This window comes from Lepidochelys kempii, chromosome 3, assembly GCF_965140265.1.
Source record: "Lepidochelys kempii isolate rLepKem1 chromosome 3, rLepKem1.hap2, whole genome shotgun sequence".
NCBI lineage: Eukaryota > Metazoa > Chordata > Testudines > Cheloniidae > Lepidochelys > Lepidochelys kempii.
Genome location: NC_133258.1, coordinates 164,271,664 through 164,291,418, shown reverse-complemented (window position 1 = coordinate 164,291,418; position 19,755 = coordinate 164,271,664). Strand labels below are relative to the sequence as shown.

Sequence of the window (19,755 nt, the reverse complement as noted above, 5' to 3'; positions counted from 1 at the left end):
ACACAACACTATGTATATCCTTCCTGGAAGAAACACACAATCCATGCTGCCACTCCCCTCTACTCTGTGCTACTATCTTGTGTACATGACACCTTTCCTTTTACTGTTCATGTAAGAAAATAAATTGTATTCTCAACTACCTTGTAAATTTCTGATCACCAGATTCCATCTGGCTTTCATGGGGGTGTGCAGTGCAGTGAGATTAAAGGAATATAGAAAGCAAGGAACCACTGCCTCTGACTTTCCATGATCTGCAAAAAAGCCAGGCAGAAAGGCAGTGGCTCCATCTCTCTCTCACCACAGGACCATACAATGCCCTGAAGGGGACAGAGATGGGTAAAGCATTATAAAGAATGGGTTCACCTTATAAAGGAGCGTTGTGATAGGCACAGTCCTTCTGCCATACAGTGCTCCTCTGAGAAGGTGAAGCTCTGCATCAACCCCAGTGCAGGGTTGTACTTAAATGACCTGTGGTTACTACTCCTTAAAAATAAAGCTGCATGAGGTCTGGTCAGTAGTAAGCCACTCTTCCTTCTTTCAGAGTAGCAGCCGTGTTAATCTGTATTCACAAAAAGAAAAGGAGTACTTGTGGCACCTTAGAGATTAACCAAATTTATTTGAGCATAAGCTTTCGTGAGCTACAGCTCACTTCATCGGATGTAGCTCACGAAAGCTTATGCTCAGATAAATTGGTTAGTCTCTAAGGTGCCACAAGTACTTCTTTTCTTCTTCCTTCTTCACTCACATTTGTCACCAGATGGCAGATGGACCCAGAAGATTAGCTACCGTGTCTCTACCTTCCCAGGTCCCTAAAAGTAGCCTTGGCTCTATCAAATCAGCCAATATGTGTATCATTGGCCCCAATGTAGACTGCATGAATCAGAAATTCTTCAGACTTCCTAAGGGTATCCTCTGTTCCTCTTTTCATATTACTTCTCTTGGGACACCAGAGGCAGTATACAATCTAGTTATCCAAGTAAATGATGGCTTAAAACCTAGTCTTCAACCCTTCTCTATCTCTTTCTCACTGGCGGTCTCTTCTGATGGTGCTTCTCTTTGTAATCTACCTAATTTGGTTTCTCTGGTTTCTTTCACAGGCTTCAGTTGCTTGTCAATGTTTCCTTGTCACCCAGGATGAAAAGCAGTGAGAACTTGATCCATATATTGTCCCCCTGGACTTAGAAGTACTGCACATCTTTGAAATAGCCAGCACTGGATCCTGCAGTAGCCATTTTATAGTCCAGTTGATGTTCTTTCTTCAAATAATGCCTTGAGTGTACTGGGCACAGCCACTCCACATGCCTCAAAGAAGTATTGTAAGACACACTTTATTACTGATTGTAAAGTGTTTTGAGACCCTTGGATGGAAGGTGCTATGTAAGTGTAAAGTATAATTATTAATGTTTCTTCTTTCCCAACTAAACTCCCTTGGGAAATCCCCTGTCAGATAACCAGCTATGTTCTCTGAGCCTCAGTAACTAGCTCCACACTCTTATTTAAAATAACTCAAGTCTTCCTGTTAGGATCTTCCAAAACCCCACACAGAGCTTCCCAAAAAAATCCCCAGTCAGAGCTAAAATACGTCTGGACATTTTTAATCTGGCGTTACCAATTGATGCACTTGGTACTATTATTATGTAGTTCCATAACGTCCTCTGCAGCCAGCTGTAAATTGTGAAATAGCACTTTTTTGGCAGCACTCTCAAGACAGTTAGTTACTATTTGCATTGGTATTAAGCTCAAAGAATTTGCATTATCAACCCATAAAATAAATTGTATTCAAGTAGCGTTAGGATTATGTCACAAACCAAATCAGCAAAGGCATTGAAAGTAATGGCTAAAGGTTATTATTATCTCATCCTCTTATATTTAGGTGTGGCAGCACATACTGGATGTTGTAATGGTGCCCAGCAATTTGAGATCCTTGCAGTAATCAGACACAGGAGCCCAAACACTTGACCAGGTCTGAGATTCCACCCTGCAGAAGGCTGTGACATATGTACAGACTAGACAACAGGTCCTTAGCTATAGTCGATGTACTTAAGATTGTTGTTACATTAATTCATTTGCAAATTGATACTTGTAAAAATCTTACTATCACACACATAGTGGTAAATCACTCTTGGGCTGTATTTTCTATGAACAGCAGGTGGTGATCGTGTTCCCTTTGCTCACTACAGGCATCCTTCAAAGCTACTAGCTGTGAGCACTTGGTTGCTCAGGCATGCGCTTGTGTAAGGCAGGGAGCAGCCATGTTTATCTATCTTATCACACACACACACCTCCAGAGCCACCTATGAGAATGGCAAGTCTCAAAAGACTAGATGGAATTCTTATGAGCTATGAGCTTGTTAAAAACAGTTTTCTGCTTGTGGAGTAAGCACTGCAGCAATGACTGACCCTTGACATCCTCATAGGGGAAAGAAATCTCTTCTATTAGTAAATGCTGCTATTTTTTGGTTAATTGGTCCCCAGTACTGTGTAAGTTCCCTGCTGTCCATTGGCCAGACCATAGGAACTGAAAATGCATCTCCTGGTGTTACATTACGGGGACCTGGTGCTGTGGTGAGAGTCCAATGAGGCCATTCACTCCTCTTCCCAAGCTGTTGCTTTCCTTGGACAATTAACACAGATGTGAATTTTAAAACCTGTGAGTAATAATTCTGTTTGCAGTGCTGTACGTTGCCCTAGTTGAAGAATTTGCATTTGGGATGTTATTGACCAAAGCTTACTATATTTCTGTATTGTCCTCTTTTTGGGGGGCAGATGTTGACCTGAGCATCTTGCCCAAGCCCTGAGTGAACCTAGAATGGACTTTGCAACACTGCTGCTAATGTTCACGTGAATGCTGACAGGCTTGTGGCCTGAATGGAATGTGCCTTGCGATGCTGCCTTCTATATTCTGTCTAAATGCTGTCCGAGAGTCCTGCCTGTGAGGTTGAGCTATTTCAGGAGGCTAGATATAAAACCAGTATTTTTGCAACTGTTCTTCTTAAAGAAATGAGTCCTGACAATGTTTTGAATAAATGGCATTCATGTATTAATTATGATGAGTCAAGGGGCAAGCTTGCACTTCCTAGTAATGCCAGAGCTATGTTTGATTAGTTCATTAACAGCAGATTTATGTAGCTTGTCGCTGCTGAAAATAAAAGTACTGCAGCTGTATTAACACTTCCATTCAGTCTCGTTTTAGGCACTGAACTGTACACTGTGACCACTGTTGTTATTCAAACTCATGAGCCATTGCTTAATGAAATTATTTCCTTATACACCACTATTTTAATTATTTTTTTTATTGCGACAGTCTCTGATTGCTTGCTTGGTTAAATTCAGGATGCACATAGCAACAGCAGGACAGTTCAGGTGGTATAGCTACACAGGCAATGCAGACGTGTATCTTAGCTGCCGGGTGGAGTGGTACCACACTCCACCAGTAATTTGAATATCTTCCTCCGACTCCAGAGGATGTTTGTTCAATTGGCTAAAGTCCTTTTAAAGATTTCAAGTGTGAATAGGATTGTGTGGGAAACATACATTAGTAACGACACCTAGGCAAGAGAGCGTTATGAACTTCAGCAGACTGAAAACACCGGCATAACAATCCTGGGACTGAAAAAGAGGTACTGTCACATAGTGTACATTTCATATGTGATTATACAAATGAGGTCCACAAATGTATTGTAAGCCAGAGCTCGACACTCAGCTTTTCAGTATAGCTTGTCTTCTTATGGTTTTTGGTACTCAAGCATCACACTTGTGATGATGGCACAAGAGTATATTTTGATGAAGAAAGAAAGAAATGCCACCCCAAGGAGTTTTATTAGAATAAGTTCAAACAGGTTTACAAGATTCAACAAGTGCAGAACAAATTACCTAGGACTAAACTTAGGACCTGATCCAAAGCCCATTGAAGTCAATGGGAGGCTTTGGATGAGGCTTTAAACTACTTCATTCATGGTCCTTTGCTTGTGCATGGATTTAAAATTAAACAGTGATTCACACAGAGTAAAAGATTATTTGACACATTGCATTCCTATTACTGAAGTGTGGGTTTCTTTGTTGGGGGTGGAATTGTGTTTTAACACTCTTATTTTGTATATAAGGTAAAAAGAACACAGTCCCTTTGTTCCAGTGTTCCATAACAACCAAACTGATATTGCAAAATGTCACCCTTTGATCAACAGATAAGGAAAAATGTTAACACATAACACTGGATCTCCAATTTAATTACATACAAATGGACTGATTGTCCTCTCACTTAATACCTGCACAAATCAAGTATAACCCCATTTAAGTCAATGGAGTTACACCAGGATACAACTGGTGTGAGAGGAAAATCAGGCCCATTGTCTCTTGCATAACATATACAATTAATAAAATGAGTGAAATGCCAGCTTGCTTGAGGGAGACTCCATGACACATTTCAAAGGTGACTTTCCCAATGTTTGCCCCAATTACCACTGGTTAAAGCGGGAGAAAGAAGGAGTGGAAGGAGAAGGAAAGAGAAGACTGCAGCTCAGCATTGGGTGTCTGTGACCAAAGTTAGATGATTGCTCTTGAGCAAGCAGATGTGGTTCAAGAGGCATGCGGTGGCTGAAGTAGTTGAGCTTAATGAAAAAGGGAGCAAGAGGAGTTGGGAGAAGCTGATTTTGGCTTAGGAGGGAGGGTTTGAAGTAACCAAGTTTCACCTGAAGGAGGGTGAGAGGAAAAAGAAAGAACCAAATGTGGTTCAACACAGTAGCCTCTGAGGGTGCCATAGAAAGAATTCTGTAGCACAGCAATGGTGACAACTGCATTTGAAAATCCACAGGTTTTCTTCCAAGTCTCATTACCCATTTAATCAGAGCCCATTCAGACTTAGCTGTGCCCCAACAGGTCCGTGTGGATATTGTCCCCCCAAAACGTTCACACACAGTCTCGCTCTCCCATCAGTGGCCAAACTATATGTGGATGCCTGGCTCAGAGGAAGGCAACAGAACACCATCAATATGTTGGGAGCGTTATTTGCATTTCAGAAGCAAAATGGGCAGGACATGCCCCTAGTCAGACATTCAAAATGTGCTAATCATGGATTTTTTGGTTTGCTGACAGTTGTAAAAAAAATCATGGGAAAAAATTGTTTTCAATCAACCCAAAATCAAAAATGTCCAGAATTTTTGGCCAATTAAAAAGTTGGGGAAAAATTTATTTCAGGTTTCAGAACAAACAAAACATTTCATTTTGATTTCAGGCAATTTTAAAACTTAAAAAAATAAAAATAAAACAAAAGGACATTTCTAAAAACATGAAAAATCTAAACGTTTATTTTAGAAAATGTCAAAATGAAAGGTTTTGACTTTTTCAGATTTTTTTTTAGGGGTTGTTTGGTTTGGGTTTTATTTTTTTTTTAACTAAAATAATTTGCTGAAACAACGTAAATCGATTAAAGTTTTTATCAACCTGTTTTCTCAAAAAAACTTCCAGCTGAAAAATTTCACCCAGCGGTATTCAAACGTATAAAGTGGTGATAGAGTGTCCCACAGTGATTCCCACAGGCCCTTAGGGACTGTTGGCAATGTGTATTACAGCAGGCCAAGCACTGGCTTGTGAGGGGTATCCACAATCGGGAAGATAGGGGGACAATATTTTCATCAAGTCACCTGCATGACTGAGTGGATTTTTTATGTAGGTCTATGTGACATGGAAGTCTTTCCCCTTTGGACCACCTCAAACTGCCTGGGCACTTCCACGTCTGTAAGCCCCCCTGGGTTATTTAGGGAGTCCTCTCCACCAGTTCACCAGTACAACCTCGGGCAGGAACATACAATTAGAAATAAACTTCCCGCTTAGCCCACTCTCTGGGGAGGGAGAGGAAAAGATCTCCTCCTCTCGATATTCTGTCTCCTGTGCCCCCCTCCCAGCCTTCTTCCCTTGCACTTTCCTCCCTGTCCTTTAACTGTTCCCAGCTGAAAGCTGATTGCAGTCATTGGGTATGTCGACACTGAGATTAGAAAGAAAAAAAACAAAAACCAATACCCATGGCAGAGAGTCCCAGAGCCAAAGCTAAAAATTGCAGTGTAGGCATGGGGGCTCGGGTTGGAGCCTGGGCTCTCAGACCCACACCCTCATGGTTTCAGAGTCAGAACTCTAGCCCGAGCCCCAGTGCCTACACTGCAATTTTATAGCCCCAAATCCTCCACCCCAAGTCATCTGGCCAAAGCCAGCTGCAGCCATGCTGTCGGTCTTTTATCCCAGGGTGAACTTACCTATTAGCTTATCAGTTTCCTGCCTAATCAAGCCATTAAGCATGCATCCTCCCCCCACTTTAAATCCACTCCAGGGGGTAGGGATAGTTAGTACCTTAGTGACCAGAATGCTGGGTCAGCTCTAGGCTGCTAGCACTCTGTCACCATCTATTTTAAATTATTCCCAGGGCTCTACTTCCACACTAATAGTAATAAATGTGACAGACCCAGACCAGTGGGGTACAAGAATCTGGTAGAAGGCAAATATACTGGCCACAGGATGAATAGTTTTCTGTTCCCTGAGTGACCAGAGCAGGGGCTGCCCTAGAGCAATCAGGAACCTGCTAGAACCAATTAAGAGAGGCAAGCTAATTAAGACACCTGGAGCCAATTAAGAACATACTAGAATCAATTATGGCAGGCAGGCTAATCAGGACACCTGGTTTAAAAAGGACCTCCCATCAGTTAGTGGAGGGTGTGCAAGGAGCAGGGAGTGAGAAGGCGTGCTGCTGGAGAAATGAGGAGTACAAGCGTGATCAGGCTTCAGGAGGAAGATTCTGCGGTGAGGATAAAGAAGGTGCTGGGGGGAGGCCATGGGGAAGTAGCCCAGGGAGTTGCAGCTGTAGCTGTCTTGGAGCTGATACAGGAGACTTAGACAGTCGCTATCCGCAGGGCCCTGGGCTGGAACCCAGTGTAGAGGGCGGGCCCAGGTTCCTCCCAACTCCTGATTGGACACAGGAGGCGTTGATCTGGTCTGTGAGCAACACCAGAAGGGAAGGTCTAATTTGGAAAGGGATCTGGTCTGTCCCCGACCCACTAGGTGGGACAACAGAGACTGCGGAGATTGTTCTCCATTTCCCCCATGCTGGCCAGTGATGATGTTAGCTGAGTGACCGGCAGGTTTGAGCCTCTAGAAGAAGCGGCCAAACTGAGGGCTGCTGTGAACCTCTGAGATGAGTAAATCTGCCAAAAAGCACAGGACCCATCAGGGCAGAGGAGGAACTTTGTCACATAAATGCTTACCAATGCTTGTACTGCACCTAGCTCGATAGGACCAAATCCAGAAGAAGAAGAAGAAGAAGCAGCATCTTCTAGAAGTCTTGAGCACTACCAAAGTGCAAACAATACGTAATACAGCCTCTGGTGGAGTGGACTCAGTAAATAAGAGTAGTGCTTACAAACATGAAGTGTCCTGTTTGTCATATGAGGATAACTACCTCAGAAGGTAGTTATGATGCTAAATGCATTAGTGTTTGTGAGGTGCTCAGTTAGTACCATGATGAACACCATAGCAGAAAAATAAAACTAACAAAGATGTATTTAAAACATAGAAAATGCAAGTATCTATACAAGACTGTTCGAAGTGTTGTAGCCATGTTAATCCCAGAATCTTAGAGGAACAAGATGGGTGAGATAATATATTTTATTGGACTAACTTCTGTTGGTGAAAGAGAGCTATTCAGAGTCTTCTTTGGATCTATCGCAACATATGCCATACCTCATCCAGTGCACTAAATGCCCCAATAGCAACTATGTGGGTGAAGCCAAATAATCATTACACTCCAATTAATTCACACAGAAAAATGATAAAAGACAAACACCACATCGCCCATGGGCAAACACTTTTCACAAAACCATCACTGCTTATCTGACCTCTCAGTCCTTGTCCTCAAAGGAAACCTGCACAACACCTTCAAAAGATGAGCCTGGGAGCTTAAACTCATAACTTTGTTAGACACTAAAAATCATGGTCTGAATAAAGACAGCAGATTTATATCTGGTTACAACAATCTGTAAGCCACTACCCCTCGCACCTCCTTGTTATCCTATGACTGGAGAAGTGTTATCGGGCCACTTCACCTTGGAATGTATTAACTACACGTGCTAAACAATCTGTTCCACTTTGTATTGAGTTGCAGCACTCTGAATACCTTTTCCAGACCTGAAGAAAAGCTCTGTGCAAGCTCGAAAGCTTGTCTCTTTTACCAATAGAACTTGATCCAATAAAAGATATTGCCTCATCACCTTGTGTCTCTCTCTACATGAGACTGAAATTTTCCATCCTAAGAGTCACTATGAAAATGGAGTGAAGAAAAACAAAGTAACCCACATTCATTGAGAAAAAATATCTTTTAAAGTCAGTATTAATAATTCGGTGTAAGTAGCACAGGTAAGGGGTAGACGCATATTTTTTTTCTTTACATTCTCCCTAGAAGTATTAAAAATAATGCTACATGCTACATTTTATTAAACATTTACATTTGTTTCTCAAAAAGTAAAAAACAAAAAACCCCATAAATTAATTTACATTTCAGAACAAAATCATGCTCATAAGTCAGCAGTAAGGTTTCAGAAACGCTAGGTGCATGGCACTCCATTGAATGCAACCCAGAGCTAAACCTGTGTCAGCTGGAATAATTTATATTTTGATCTGAATCCCTCATATAACTCACTTTCTTAATTACTGTCTCCTCTGAAAGTGAATCTTGTGAATACACAGTTAGCTTTAGACACTGAACGCGGAATGATGCGTTGACAAATAGGGACATTATTTCATTACATTAAATCTTACCCTCAAACTAAGAGTTTTCTACCTCATTTGTCAATAAAAACCATTTACAGACTCCTACTGTCTGGCTGCACTATTGATCCAACTCCTGAACAGCAACTAATATGATGATTAATCTGCAAATGACCATAATTTAAAAATATTCCTGATAAATCATGATAGTCCCATTCAGAGTTGCTCATTATTATCATGTAAACAACCACCCACTTGTATCTGAATCTAAATAGATTTGCTGTAAAGCAGAATCAAGTCATTCAATCAAGGAAGAATTTGAAAGGCACCTAATCATCCCAATAAACAATTATTTGCCATGAAAATTATGATGAATGATATGAGTTAAATGTACACCAGGAAGCTTTAATCTTCACTTCATGACCTTCCCCAGAGGTTTTTTCAAATAGACGTGTACTACAGTGTAATTGCAAACCTAGAAACTTCACTATGATCTCTATGCTTCACACTATGACTACTTAGAACTTTATAGTGACAGTGCTGAAAGGACTTAGATCCTCATATACTTCAAAAAGCACAGTTCCTTACTACCTGAGTTAATGAAGTATCTCCTTTAGCTATTTGCAGTATAAAGCATTTGACACACCTCTGAGCAGTTCTGATTGTATCCACTCAAGGGCAGTGGTACACAAACACTAACTAGTTAATTACAGGTTTTAGAGTAGCAGCCGTGTTAGTCTGTATTCACAAAAAGAAAAGGAGTACTTGTGGCACCTTAGCGACTAACAAATTAGTCTCTAAGGTGCCACAAGTACTCCTTTTCTTTTTAGTTAATTACAGGATTTCTTCTGATTAGGATAAATTGTAGTAGAGGGAGTTTATACTTTTCCTGGGAAAATTTCTCAGTGAAAAAGATTCATATTGCCATAGATTTTAAGACTATAAGGGACCATTAGATTTTCTAGTCTGACCTCCTTTTTCAACACAGGCCACGGAACTTCACCCAGTTATGCCTGTAAAGCCCAGTAACTTATGTTTGACTAAAACATCTCTTCCAGAAGGGCAACCAGCCTTGATCTGAAGACATCGAGAAGTGGAGAATCCACCACTCTCCTGGGGAGTTTGTTCCAATGATTAATCACTCTTATTGTTAAAAATTGTGCCTCATTAACAATTTGAATTTGTCTGGCTTAATTTAATTTCCAGGCATTGGTTTGTGTTATGCCTTTCTCCAAAGGTTAAAGAGCCCTTTAATACCTCATACTTTTTCCCTGTAAAGGTACTTAAATGTGGGCACCAGAGCTGGATGCAGTATGTATCATTCTCACCAATACTGTATGCAGTAAAAATCACCTCCTTATTTACACTCACTATTCCTCTCTCCACAATTCCAAAAATCACATTAGCCTTTTTGTCACAGCATTGCCTGGGAGCTTATGTTAAGTTGTTTGTCCACTATGACCCCTAAATACTTTTCAGTGTCACTGCTTTCCAGGGTATAGTCTGCATTCTTTGATTCTAGATGTATGATCTTGCACTTGACTGTTAAGTTAAATATATGCAATTTGCAAGTACCTTAGACTCTGGATGATAGCACAAGTCTCCACAGATGTTTTCATGTATCTTACATTCCAGTGATAGGCATGGTCTATTGCTTCGGTTCATCGGTAGCTGCTGGGCTGCAGTACACCGCCGCCAGGCTTTACGTAAGAGATCATATCCTAGAACAATGCCATTCGGTTGTCCTGGTGATGCCCAGTCAATTTGAAGAGATCTACAGTAAATAGAATAATGTCTGGTACAACAATTAATTTAATAATCCTATTTTTAGTTGAGCTTCTGCTGACATTCACATTAAGTTAGAAGTCTCCAGCAGTTTCTTTTTATATTGGGCATATGGAGTGGAATTATTAAAAGTGTCAAAAATCCCCTTCTAAATTGTCAAATTAACAAAATCTTTAATAGCCAAAAAAGTAGCAAACTAGCAAAATTTGATAATATTTGGGAAAATGAACTCCTTATAAGGACTGGACAAAGCACCTAAAAACTTAGAGCTATAAAAGACCAATTAGATTATCCAGTCTAGGTATCTGCTAACATAAGATTTTTCCTTTCAGAACATTTCCTATCATTTTGCCCAGTTTAATATAGAATAAGTCATACCCTGGCAGGGGAATGGATTAGAAGACCTAATAGAGTAGATACTTCCTATCTCCAGCTTCTATGACTCTAGGATGTATTGTAGCATTGGGCAGTAGCACCATTGCCAAAGTTGAGCTAGACATTCCATTGTAAACCAATCTTTTCATTTGTTAATAACTTTCATAAAATAATTCCTTTTGGTCTGAAACGTCTTCTAATTGTTCCCTCCTCATTGGCTAATTAACAAAAACAATGTTTTGAGCCCTTTGAGTTAGATAAGAATGAAAAAATATGTATTTTTTTCTGCATTAGCAAAATTGTTCGGTTTTATCTTTTTGGTGGTCACATAACTCAACATGACAAATTTTAAAAACTTCAGATTTAGAATGTGTCTCAGTAAGCAATATTCCTCATTCTAAGTTTGAACTTTTTTCATTCAGAAATAAAGCTAGAAGTGGGGGAAAAAAGCATGTATGGTGTGAAGGATTCAAGGCTCCTGGATCTCCCATGGGAAAGGTGTGATTCTGCACTATATTCAACATAGCGCCTATAAGGCACAATCCAGTCCTTGGTTTCAATATTTAGCATCAGATTATCCAGTTTAGAAGAGAGTGAGTGCATTAAAGGAAAAAATTCAGTCTAGTCTGTGGAACACTGGTCACCATTAAAAAGTCATGAGTATTGTCTCCAGGATCAGACCCAGCATTACTAAAAACAGCATTCTATTTTTCCAAAGGAAAGATCTCAAAATTGCCACTAAAAGGAATAAAATTGCCACCCTCTTCCCTAAAAATGTTCTTACTAAAACATTTTTACCCGGATATTTAGAATGAAAACGTTATTAATTTAAAGTTTTGTATTTTAGCACAATCATGATCACCACTTTACATATATTTAGGCTGTTTTGTGTTATTCTCACTGTACAGCAGGTGACATTATCACTTAGGTAATAGATTGCAGTGCAGTGCAGGACTGCTACATACCAGTCCTCCTATCTGTATATAAAATTGTCAAGTACTTACTATTCCCACAATACATTTTTTTTTAAAATCTCCATAGCCCAATTACACAGCCACTGTCAGAATGCCAGTGACATCATAAATTAGCATTAATTTAAACCAAGACAGTTACACTCAAACAGCAGCAGCTGCGATAAACTTTGACATCTTAACAGAATAAAAATAACAGCGCACTATTATTTCACTTCCTTGAGGTATAAACAGAGGAACACACATAGCAATATGCATCTGCAGAGAGAGAATTAATGTCACCTATGAAGGAATAACTTCACAGGTGACTTGTAGAGTCACTATTATTATTCTGAGGTCTTCATCTGACTCACTGAATTAATTCCACATTCTGTAGATGGCTATTTTGTATTCACTGCATATTCAACTATCAAAAAAACCCCAACCTCCCTACACTTAAGTAACATTCCAGGGTCTGATTTAAACCCACAAAAGCAGGAAAATATACAGAGAAAGCTGAAGAGGGGAGAAGAAAAGAAAGAAAGGCTAGTACTTCAAACTTTATTCATACCATTGTGACTCTCTTCCAGTCTTTGCACACTGCAGTACCATGGCAAGCCAATATTTCTAGCCATACTGCTGAATGATTTTGTGTTCGAGAGCTTCACTCAGACCATCAGGGTAAATTTTCAAAGCATTGTGCAGGGTTTTACAGGTTTGCAAGTCATATTTCTCACTAAAGTAAAGCGGAATCTCGTCTAAAACCTCGTACAATGGTTTGAGCATTTTATCCCTTATGTAGGGCTCAATGTATGCTACTGTTTAAAAAGCAAGCACTTTATTATTATACTATTTACACAGATACAACTAGAGCTAAGTGAATACTGTGATGGTGCCCCCCATAAGGCTTTATGGAAATAGGCTTATGAATGTATATATGGCATACCTGGAATATGTTTTATGCTACATATACCATGTAACATATCTCTGTAAAGGTTATGATCTACTGAATTTATTCATCCTATTTGTATGCATTATTGTATTCGAAGTTATGAATATTGGCTGTATACTTGTTGGATTTTAAATAACCTTAGTAAGGCATTTGGTCAGCTTCTCCAACCAAGAAGCACTTAAGGGACAATGAATCTTGGAAGGTTCCAATTTCCATGAGAAGTTTACATGAGGACATTCAAGGTAGCAGGTGAGCAATGGCTGCTGTCTGTAAAAACTGAGTCATGCATGGACATGTGACTTGCCCAGGTGACGCCAAAACTCCATGTTGGAGCTGGACTTTGCATAGGAGAGAGGAGGGGGGCCTCCACCCACAAGAGAGAGTCTATTTAAGCCCGTGGGAGACCCCTCCATTTTGTCTTCAGCTGGGTAAACAGAGCCTCTCCACCGCCAAGGATACCTGAAAAAAACTGGAACAAACTAACTACAGGGGGTGTGAGTGATTGCTGGACCCAGAGTAGAAGGAAGCTTACTGGAACACCACTGAGGGTGAGATTTTGTCTGTATTCAGTTTTCTTAGACATAGACCTGCGGGTTTTATTTTATTTTACTTGGTAATTCACTTTGTTCTGTCTGTTACTACCTGGAACCACTTAAATTCTACTTTCTGTATTTAATAAAATCTTTTTACTTATTAATTAACCCAGAGTATGTATTAATACCTGGAGGGGGGGGGGCACAAACAGCTGTGCATATCTCTTTCAATGTTATAGAGGGTGAACAATTTATGAGTTTATCCTGGATAAGTTTTATACAGGATAAAATGGATTTATTTGGGGTTTGGACCCCATTGGGAGTTGGGCATCTGAGTGTTAAAGACAGGAACACTTCTTAAGTTGCTTTCAGTTAAGTCTGCAGCTTTGGGGCACGTGGTTCAGACCCTGGGTCTGTGTTGGAGCAGACTGGTGTGTCTGGCTCAGCAAGACGGGGTGCTGGACTCCCAGGCTGGCAGGGAAAGCGGGGCAGAAGTAGTCTTGGCACATCAGTTGGCAACCCCAAGAGGGTTTCTGTGATCCAACCCATCACAAATACTATTTAAAATAACTGCAAATACTTGCACAAATTCTTTAATACATTTGTTTCAGCCCTTCAGTGTGTCCTTTTCAGGTGAAATTCACCCCTGTCCAGAGGATCAGAAGAAGGACTATGCACCACTTAAAATAGACTTATATTCAGCAGGGATTGAATAGGACTTATGTTGCACATAAGCTTTGTGTAACAAATGTCATCTTGGCCATGAGACTCAACTGGGGGCCTCCACAGCTATAGATTCTTGAGCGTCCACTGCTTGAGCTAAAGAGCCAGACTCTGTAGTTGGGAGCTGTAACAGAATCACATCCTCTGGATTGGCACAGATGGGGATGCATTACACACTGCTCTGTGGTTTACACATTTCCTCTGGACAGAGGAAACTCATCCCAAGCAGCTGAAGCCCAGCAGAGTTCAACCGCCACTTATGATAGCTGTCACCTTTGCTAACGTACTAAGGTTCAAACCAGGGACCCATGCTTCATGCTGGGGAGTCTGGCCCACAGAAGAGAATCAAGACATGAGGCACCAGAACTACAACTCCCAGGAAGCACCTCAGGAGAACATATTAATTTCAAACTGACCTCAACAATATGTTTTGAAACACTTTGGGAATTTGGGAATGTTGAAATATTTCATTTTAATCAGACATTACTGACAAACGTTTTCAGAATTTTCCATTCCACAAATATTTCAACTTTTTGCCCCGACAGAGCAGGGGTGGGCAAACTACGGCCCGTGGGCCCCCTCTGATGCCGCAGTCCCCGCGCTGCTCTCAGAGGTGGCCAGCACCATGTCCCTGCGGCCCGCGGGGTGGGGGGCAAGAGAGCTGCATGTGTTGCCCTTGCCTCCAGGCACCGCCCCCCGCAGCTCCCACTGACTGGGAACGGGGAACCGCGGCCAATGGGAGCTTCGGGGAAGGTACCTGGAGGGGTGGCAAGGGCAGCGTGCAGAGCCCTGTGCCTCCCCCTCCCCCAGAGGCCGCGCAGGGACATGGTTCTGGCCGCTTTCTGGAGCGGCACAGCATGGGGCCAGGGCAGGCATGCAGGGAGCCTCCGCTGGCCCCGGTGTGCGCCGCTGGCACCCTGGAGCCGCTTTAGGTAAGTGGCGCCGGCCCGGCGCCATAACCCCTCTGCACCCTACTCCCCAACTCCCTGCCCTAAGCCCCCTGCCTGCACCTCGCACCCCTCCTGCACCCCAATCCCCTACCCTAAGCCTCCTGCTGCACCCAAACCACCTTCCCTGAGCCCCCTCATACAACCCACACCCCTCCTCTGCCCCAATCCCTTGCCCTGAGCCCGTTCCCGCACCCCCTCCCACACCCTGCACTCCCTCCCACACCCCAACTGCCTGCCCCAGCCCTGCATACAATTTCCCCACCTAGATGTGGCCCTCGGCCCAAAAAGTTTGCCCACTCCTGCAATAGAGAATAAAACAAAAATTTGAAATATCTGAATTTTGATCAGCTCTAGTTATTAGGAGTTTGATTATTATAGTATCAACAACCACAAGGATCCAAAAATCATAAGTTTGTCTTAAACATTATAAGATTTAAAGACAAGTAATTTGGGGGTTGTGACTTTAGTCTTTAGGGTTCATATTTTCAAGCTTTTCTCCTCAAGGATGAGGGCTAGACATTTACTTTTTAAAAAAAATGAAATCTGAGATTCTTACATAATCCACTGACTTTGGGAGTGGGGGCCTTAAGAAAAATACCAAAAATTATGAGATTCACAATAAAATGGTAAAAGATGGGAACACTGTTGTTATTCTTACTAGTAGTGATCGTTGGGGCAAATAAATTCCTAATTAGGGATCACATATATTGAATTATTGTCTCTCTAGAGCACCACTTCTTCATAGCAGATGGAGTCTTTTGTATTGGACAACAGTACTTAGATATTTAGGGATGCAGTACGACACAATAACCAAGACACAGACTTGCTGGGACTGGGAATCAGATAAATAGTTATTTTCTCCTTAAGAGCTACCGGTTATAAGTGCTATACAGCTAAGTATTTATTATTAGAGAATTTTTAGTTTGAAGATCACAGATCCTCAGGATAATTCTTACTGATTTGTCATGGTCTGGGTTGATCCACATGAGCACCTGCAAATTCTGCTTCCCCCAAAAGCACCTAAGGGGCTTTTCATTTCTTTCAGACAGCTCTGAGGAGTTCTCTGTAGTGTAGCCCCTAGCCCTCAGACTCCTTATCACAGCCACCAACCTCTTAGTTCAGAACAGGATGGAATCCCCAATAGGGTTCATCTGCACTGTCCCTTACTTGTCTGGAGTGGTCAGAGTTGTTATTAAGCAACACAGCCATTACTTTGCCAGAGGGCTGAGTTTATCATCTTTGAAACACCAATAAATAAATAAATAAATAAATAAATAAAATCTGTTTTTTAAAAAGCAAAAACTGATTTTCAAAACAGAGGAAGTGATTAATCCACTATCCAAACCAGTAGTCAGCTGGAAAGTGCATGGCATGGTGAGAGAAGAGCACCATGCTTCTAGTACTGAAATGAAATGTCTCACATAGGGATTAATCCTGAGCTTCTTACTCAGGCAAATTGCACCCTTGATTGCAATGGGAATTATGACTGAATAAGAATGAGAAAAAACTGAACAAGGAGTTCATGAATGGGTTCCATACTGTTTTGTATTTCAAGACTGGCATTAAAAAAATAAATAAATGTTGGACTGTAACATTTTGTACCAAGTTTCAGCCTGAAGCTGAGTTTCTAAGTGTTGGGAGTGGAGGGGGAAGAAGGTATTCATAATGGTAACGGTGGTATAACCTTCATCAGAACAGCCTGGATGGAGCTGCTATCAGAAAGACTTCTAAAAAGTTGGTGGGTGAAATTATAATTTATGTCATACAGCACATGGAGGCAAATTTGAAAACAATTATTTGTGAATGCTATAAAGACATTATCCTACAGCTTTCTCATCAATAATACAGCCCCCAAAATTGATTCAGAAATGGAGAAACTGCCAGGGTTCCAACTAAAGACAATAAACTGCATGAGCTGTGCTATATCTCATCCTTCTCATGACCCTATCCTCTAGAAATGCCTTTTTTTGGGTCTGTGGGCAGATACATATTAAAATGTCCCTTTGTTTACACGAACTGGAATTTCCCCCCTAAGCTTATTCCTTTATGGAGGATAAATAAGCAAAATTCATATTCAGTCCAGCACCTGCTGAAGCTGTCAGCTGCTGTGTTTGTCATATTTCAATCAAAGCTGAAGCCAGCCAGCCATTTTTATACTGCACAATCCCTACATACTCGAGGACCAGAATTAATGAATTAGCTATTGATTAAATTCCACTCTAGCAAATCCACCGTGGCAAATAAATGAACTACCCGGGGCACATGTAGGCCACGGCCAGACATGTCCGGGCAATCGATCAGTAGTTAGTATTCTTTTGGGATATAAGAACAGCTGATGATAATATGACATGCAGGAAAAGGCAATGTAGAAACAGCCTGTTTCTGGCTGAACAGGTTATAAAATTGGAAGGTATTTCTGATCTTTTTGCACTCATGTGTTATGACATATTTAGTTTGTAAATAATAGCAGAAACACACATAAGTGTTTGCAATACAACAAAGGCATACATAAAGTTAAAGCCAAGGGCAAAAGATGAGATCCTGAATTGAATTCTTATCATCAAACAAGCTTTCACTGTATCTGTATGTGTGACAGAAAAATAGCAAGTTTAATTTCACCCAATGATTACCTTATTCAGAGACAAATATAGAATTCAAGGAAAATGTAGAAATGATAAACAGCAAACAGAAGTTCCTTTTAAAAATTGGGAGAGTAAATCCATTCTTCTGACCATTTCTGAAGGCTTGGATATTAGATTTTAGTTATTTAAAAGATAATTTTGTTGTTTCTGCAAAAGAAACATAGCTAACAGGCCCTCCATGCCCAGAAGTGTAATAAAATCACACCAACAATAACATACACGCAGGAGGCTGTTTTATGGTTGGTGTAATTTTGATAAATGTTTTGGCACTGTATGTCCATTAGTTATAGCCTCTCCTTTGGATAATGTTAGCTCCCACCATGGTTCTTTTAACAAAAAGAATTACTATGTATGTCACTACTTGGCTGCCTCTGGAGTCCAGCCTAGCACATTATTACTGTTGAGAAGTTTGCCCATGAGTGGGGAAGAGACGGAGAGGAGACGCAGATAGCAAACAGGGCTTTCAGGAGGCACAGACACACACCCCTTTTAAGATGGTTTATTAATTCTTATTGTCATGATGTGCGACTGTTTCTCTCACAGTTACCTCAGCTTCCATTATCAGTGTCAAATGGTTCTTTTCCACATTCATTCCCCTCCCCTTACCGAACAGTGTAAGTTTGATGATTTTCATTCTCCCACATCCCTTCATTTAGCTGCCTTACATTTATATTGCCTCTTATTTAGTAATATCACAAATTGATGACCAATAACCAGGTACATGCAGCCAGCTAAAGATCAGAGGTATATTTTTTCAGTCACTCTGCTGGCCATAACTCAAATAGCAAAAATGACCACCACTTGCAAAGAGATTAGGAAGATCTTATAACTATATTTTAATTTTTCTAATGCTCCTTATTCTGAAATGAAGGAAATAGCCTCAAATTATATTTTTCACTGTGGCAACAAGTAGTTATGACTTAAGAAAAACAAACAGAGTACAGTACCTTGGACTGAGGACGTGTATTATGGGTGCTGACAGCTCCTTTGGCTCATCTTCCACGGTTGTAATTTGGGTTTTATTGCTTTTCACACAAGCATACGTTGTGCAGACTTCAACCTGGGCGCAAAAGAATGATACTTGTAAAAATCCAGTTGCAGAAGTTAACTAACACTGTTACTTGTTTACCCTTCCTGTCCCCCTTAAAGTAGTTTTTCTTCCCGATCACTGAATTCTACATAACCAGGAAAAAATAATTTTAAGATAAGTGCTCAGATATTGTGCTCTTTTATTGTCCAGGGTAAGACTATATTTATATATCTGGTGCTAAATTCTGCTCTCAGTTACACAGGAGTCAATACAGTTACTGCAGGTTTGTATTGATGTTCATAACAGGAGACTCTGGCACAGAATGTTGAGAAGCAGTTGGACTAGGAGATCAAAAACTTCTAAATTCTCATTTTGACTCTGATTTTTTGTCTGGCCTAAAACAAGTCACTTCACCTTCCAGTGTCTATCAGGTTCTTCTCTGTAAAACGTAGGCAATTTTACCTCACAAGGATGTTTATTTTATGTTTGTACTGTACTTTGAAGATGAAAAATCCTATATAAATAATATATTTTGCTATTAAAAATCTCACAAGAAAATAACCACCTACTCCTTCAGTTCCTGAGACTAATCTAAATAGATAGAAGAAAGATGACAAGTGAAGAATGGTAATGTCACCCCTTCATTAGCAACAGAGAGGTCATGCAATACATAGAAGCAGAAACAAACAAGAGCTCATACATGAACATAAGCAGTAAGACAGACACACATCCAGATAATGTTATTTCCAAGGTGCATGGTGGGGAGGGCGAAATGATACATAAAAAAAAAAAGATCCCAGCTGAATAGTCTGATTTTACCTAATAGATTGTTCTGAACATTGGCCCAGTACAAAGATTGGGAAAGCTGAAGTGCTACAGAGGAAAACAATTAATATTGCAAGCAACAGAAGGTGTCTATGGTATATTAATACTGAGAGTCCATCAGTGTGGCAGTACTCTGAATTTGCTTTACTATTGACAAATGTGTTTTCAGGAAGCATTGGGAAAGTCATATGTGTATTCATGGATGGAGGTTTGCTGTTACAGAGGGGCTGGAACATAGAAATCTG

General features: G+C 40.6%; 1 protein-coding gene across 1 annotated transcript in view; it reads right to left on the bottom strand.

Moving 5' to 3' along the window:
- The window catches only part of USH2A (usherin), a 571,967-nt gene that overhangs the window by 141,042 nt on the left and 411,170 nt on the right, over positions 1-19,755 (bottom strand). Inside the window, exons 46-47 of the mRNA XM_073338913.1 lie at positions 18,603-18,715; positions 10,321-10,519 (exon numbers count right to left, since the gene is read on the bottom strand). Of these exons, the coding sequence (XP_073195014.1) occupies positions 10,321-10,519; positions 18,603-18,715 (312 nt within the window). The remainder of the gene's footprint in view (positions 1-10,320; positions 10,520-18,602; positions 18,716-19,755) is intronic.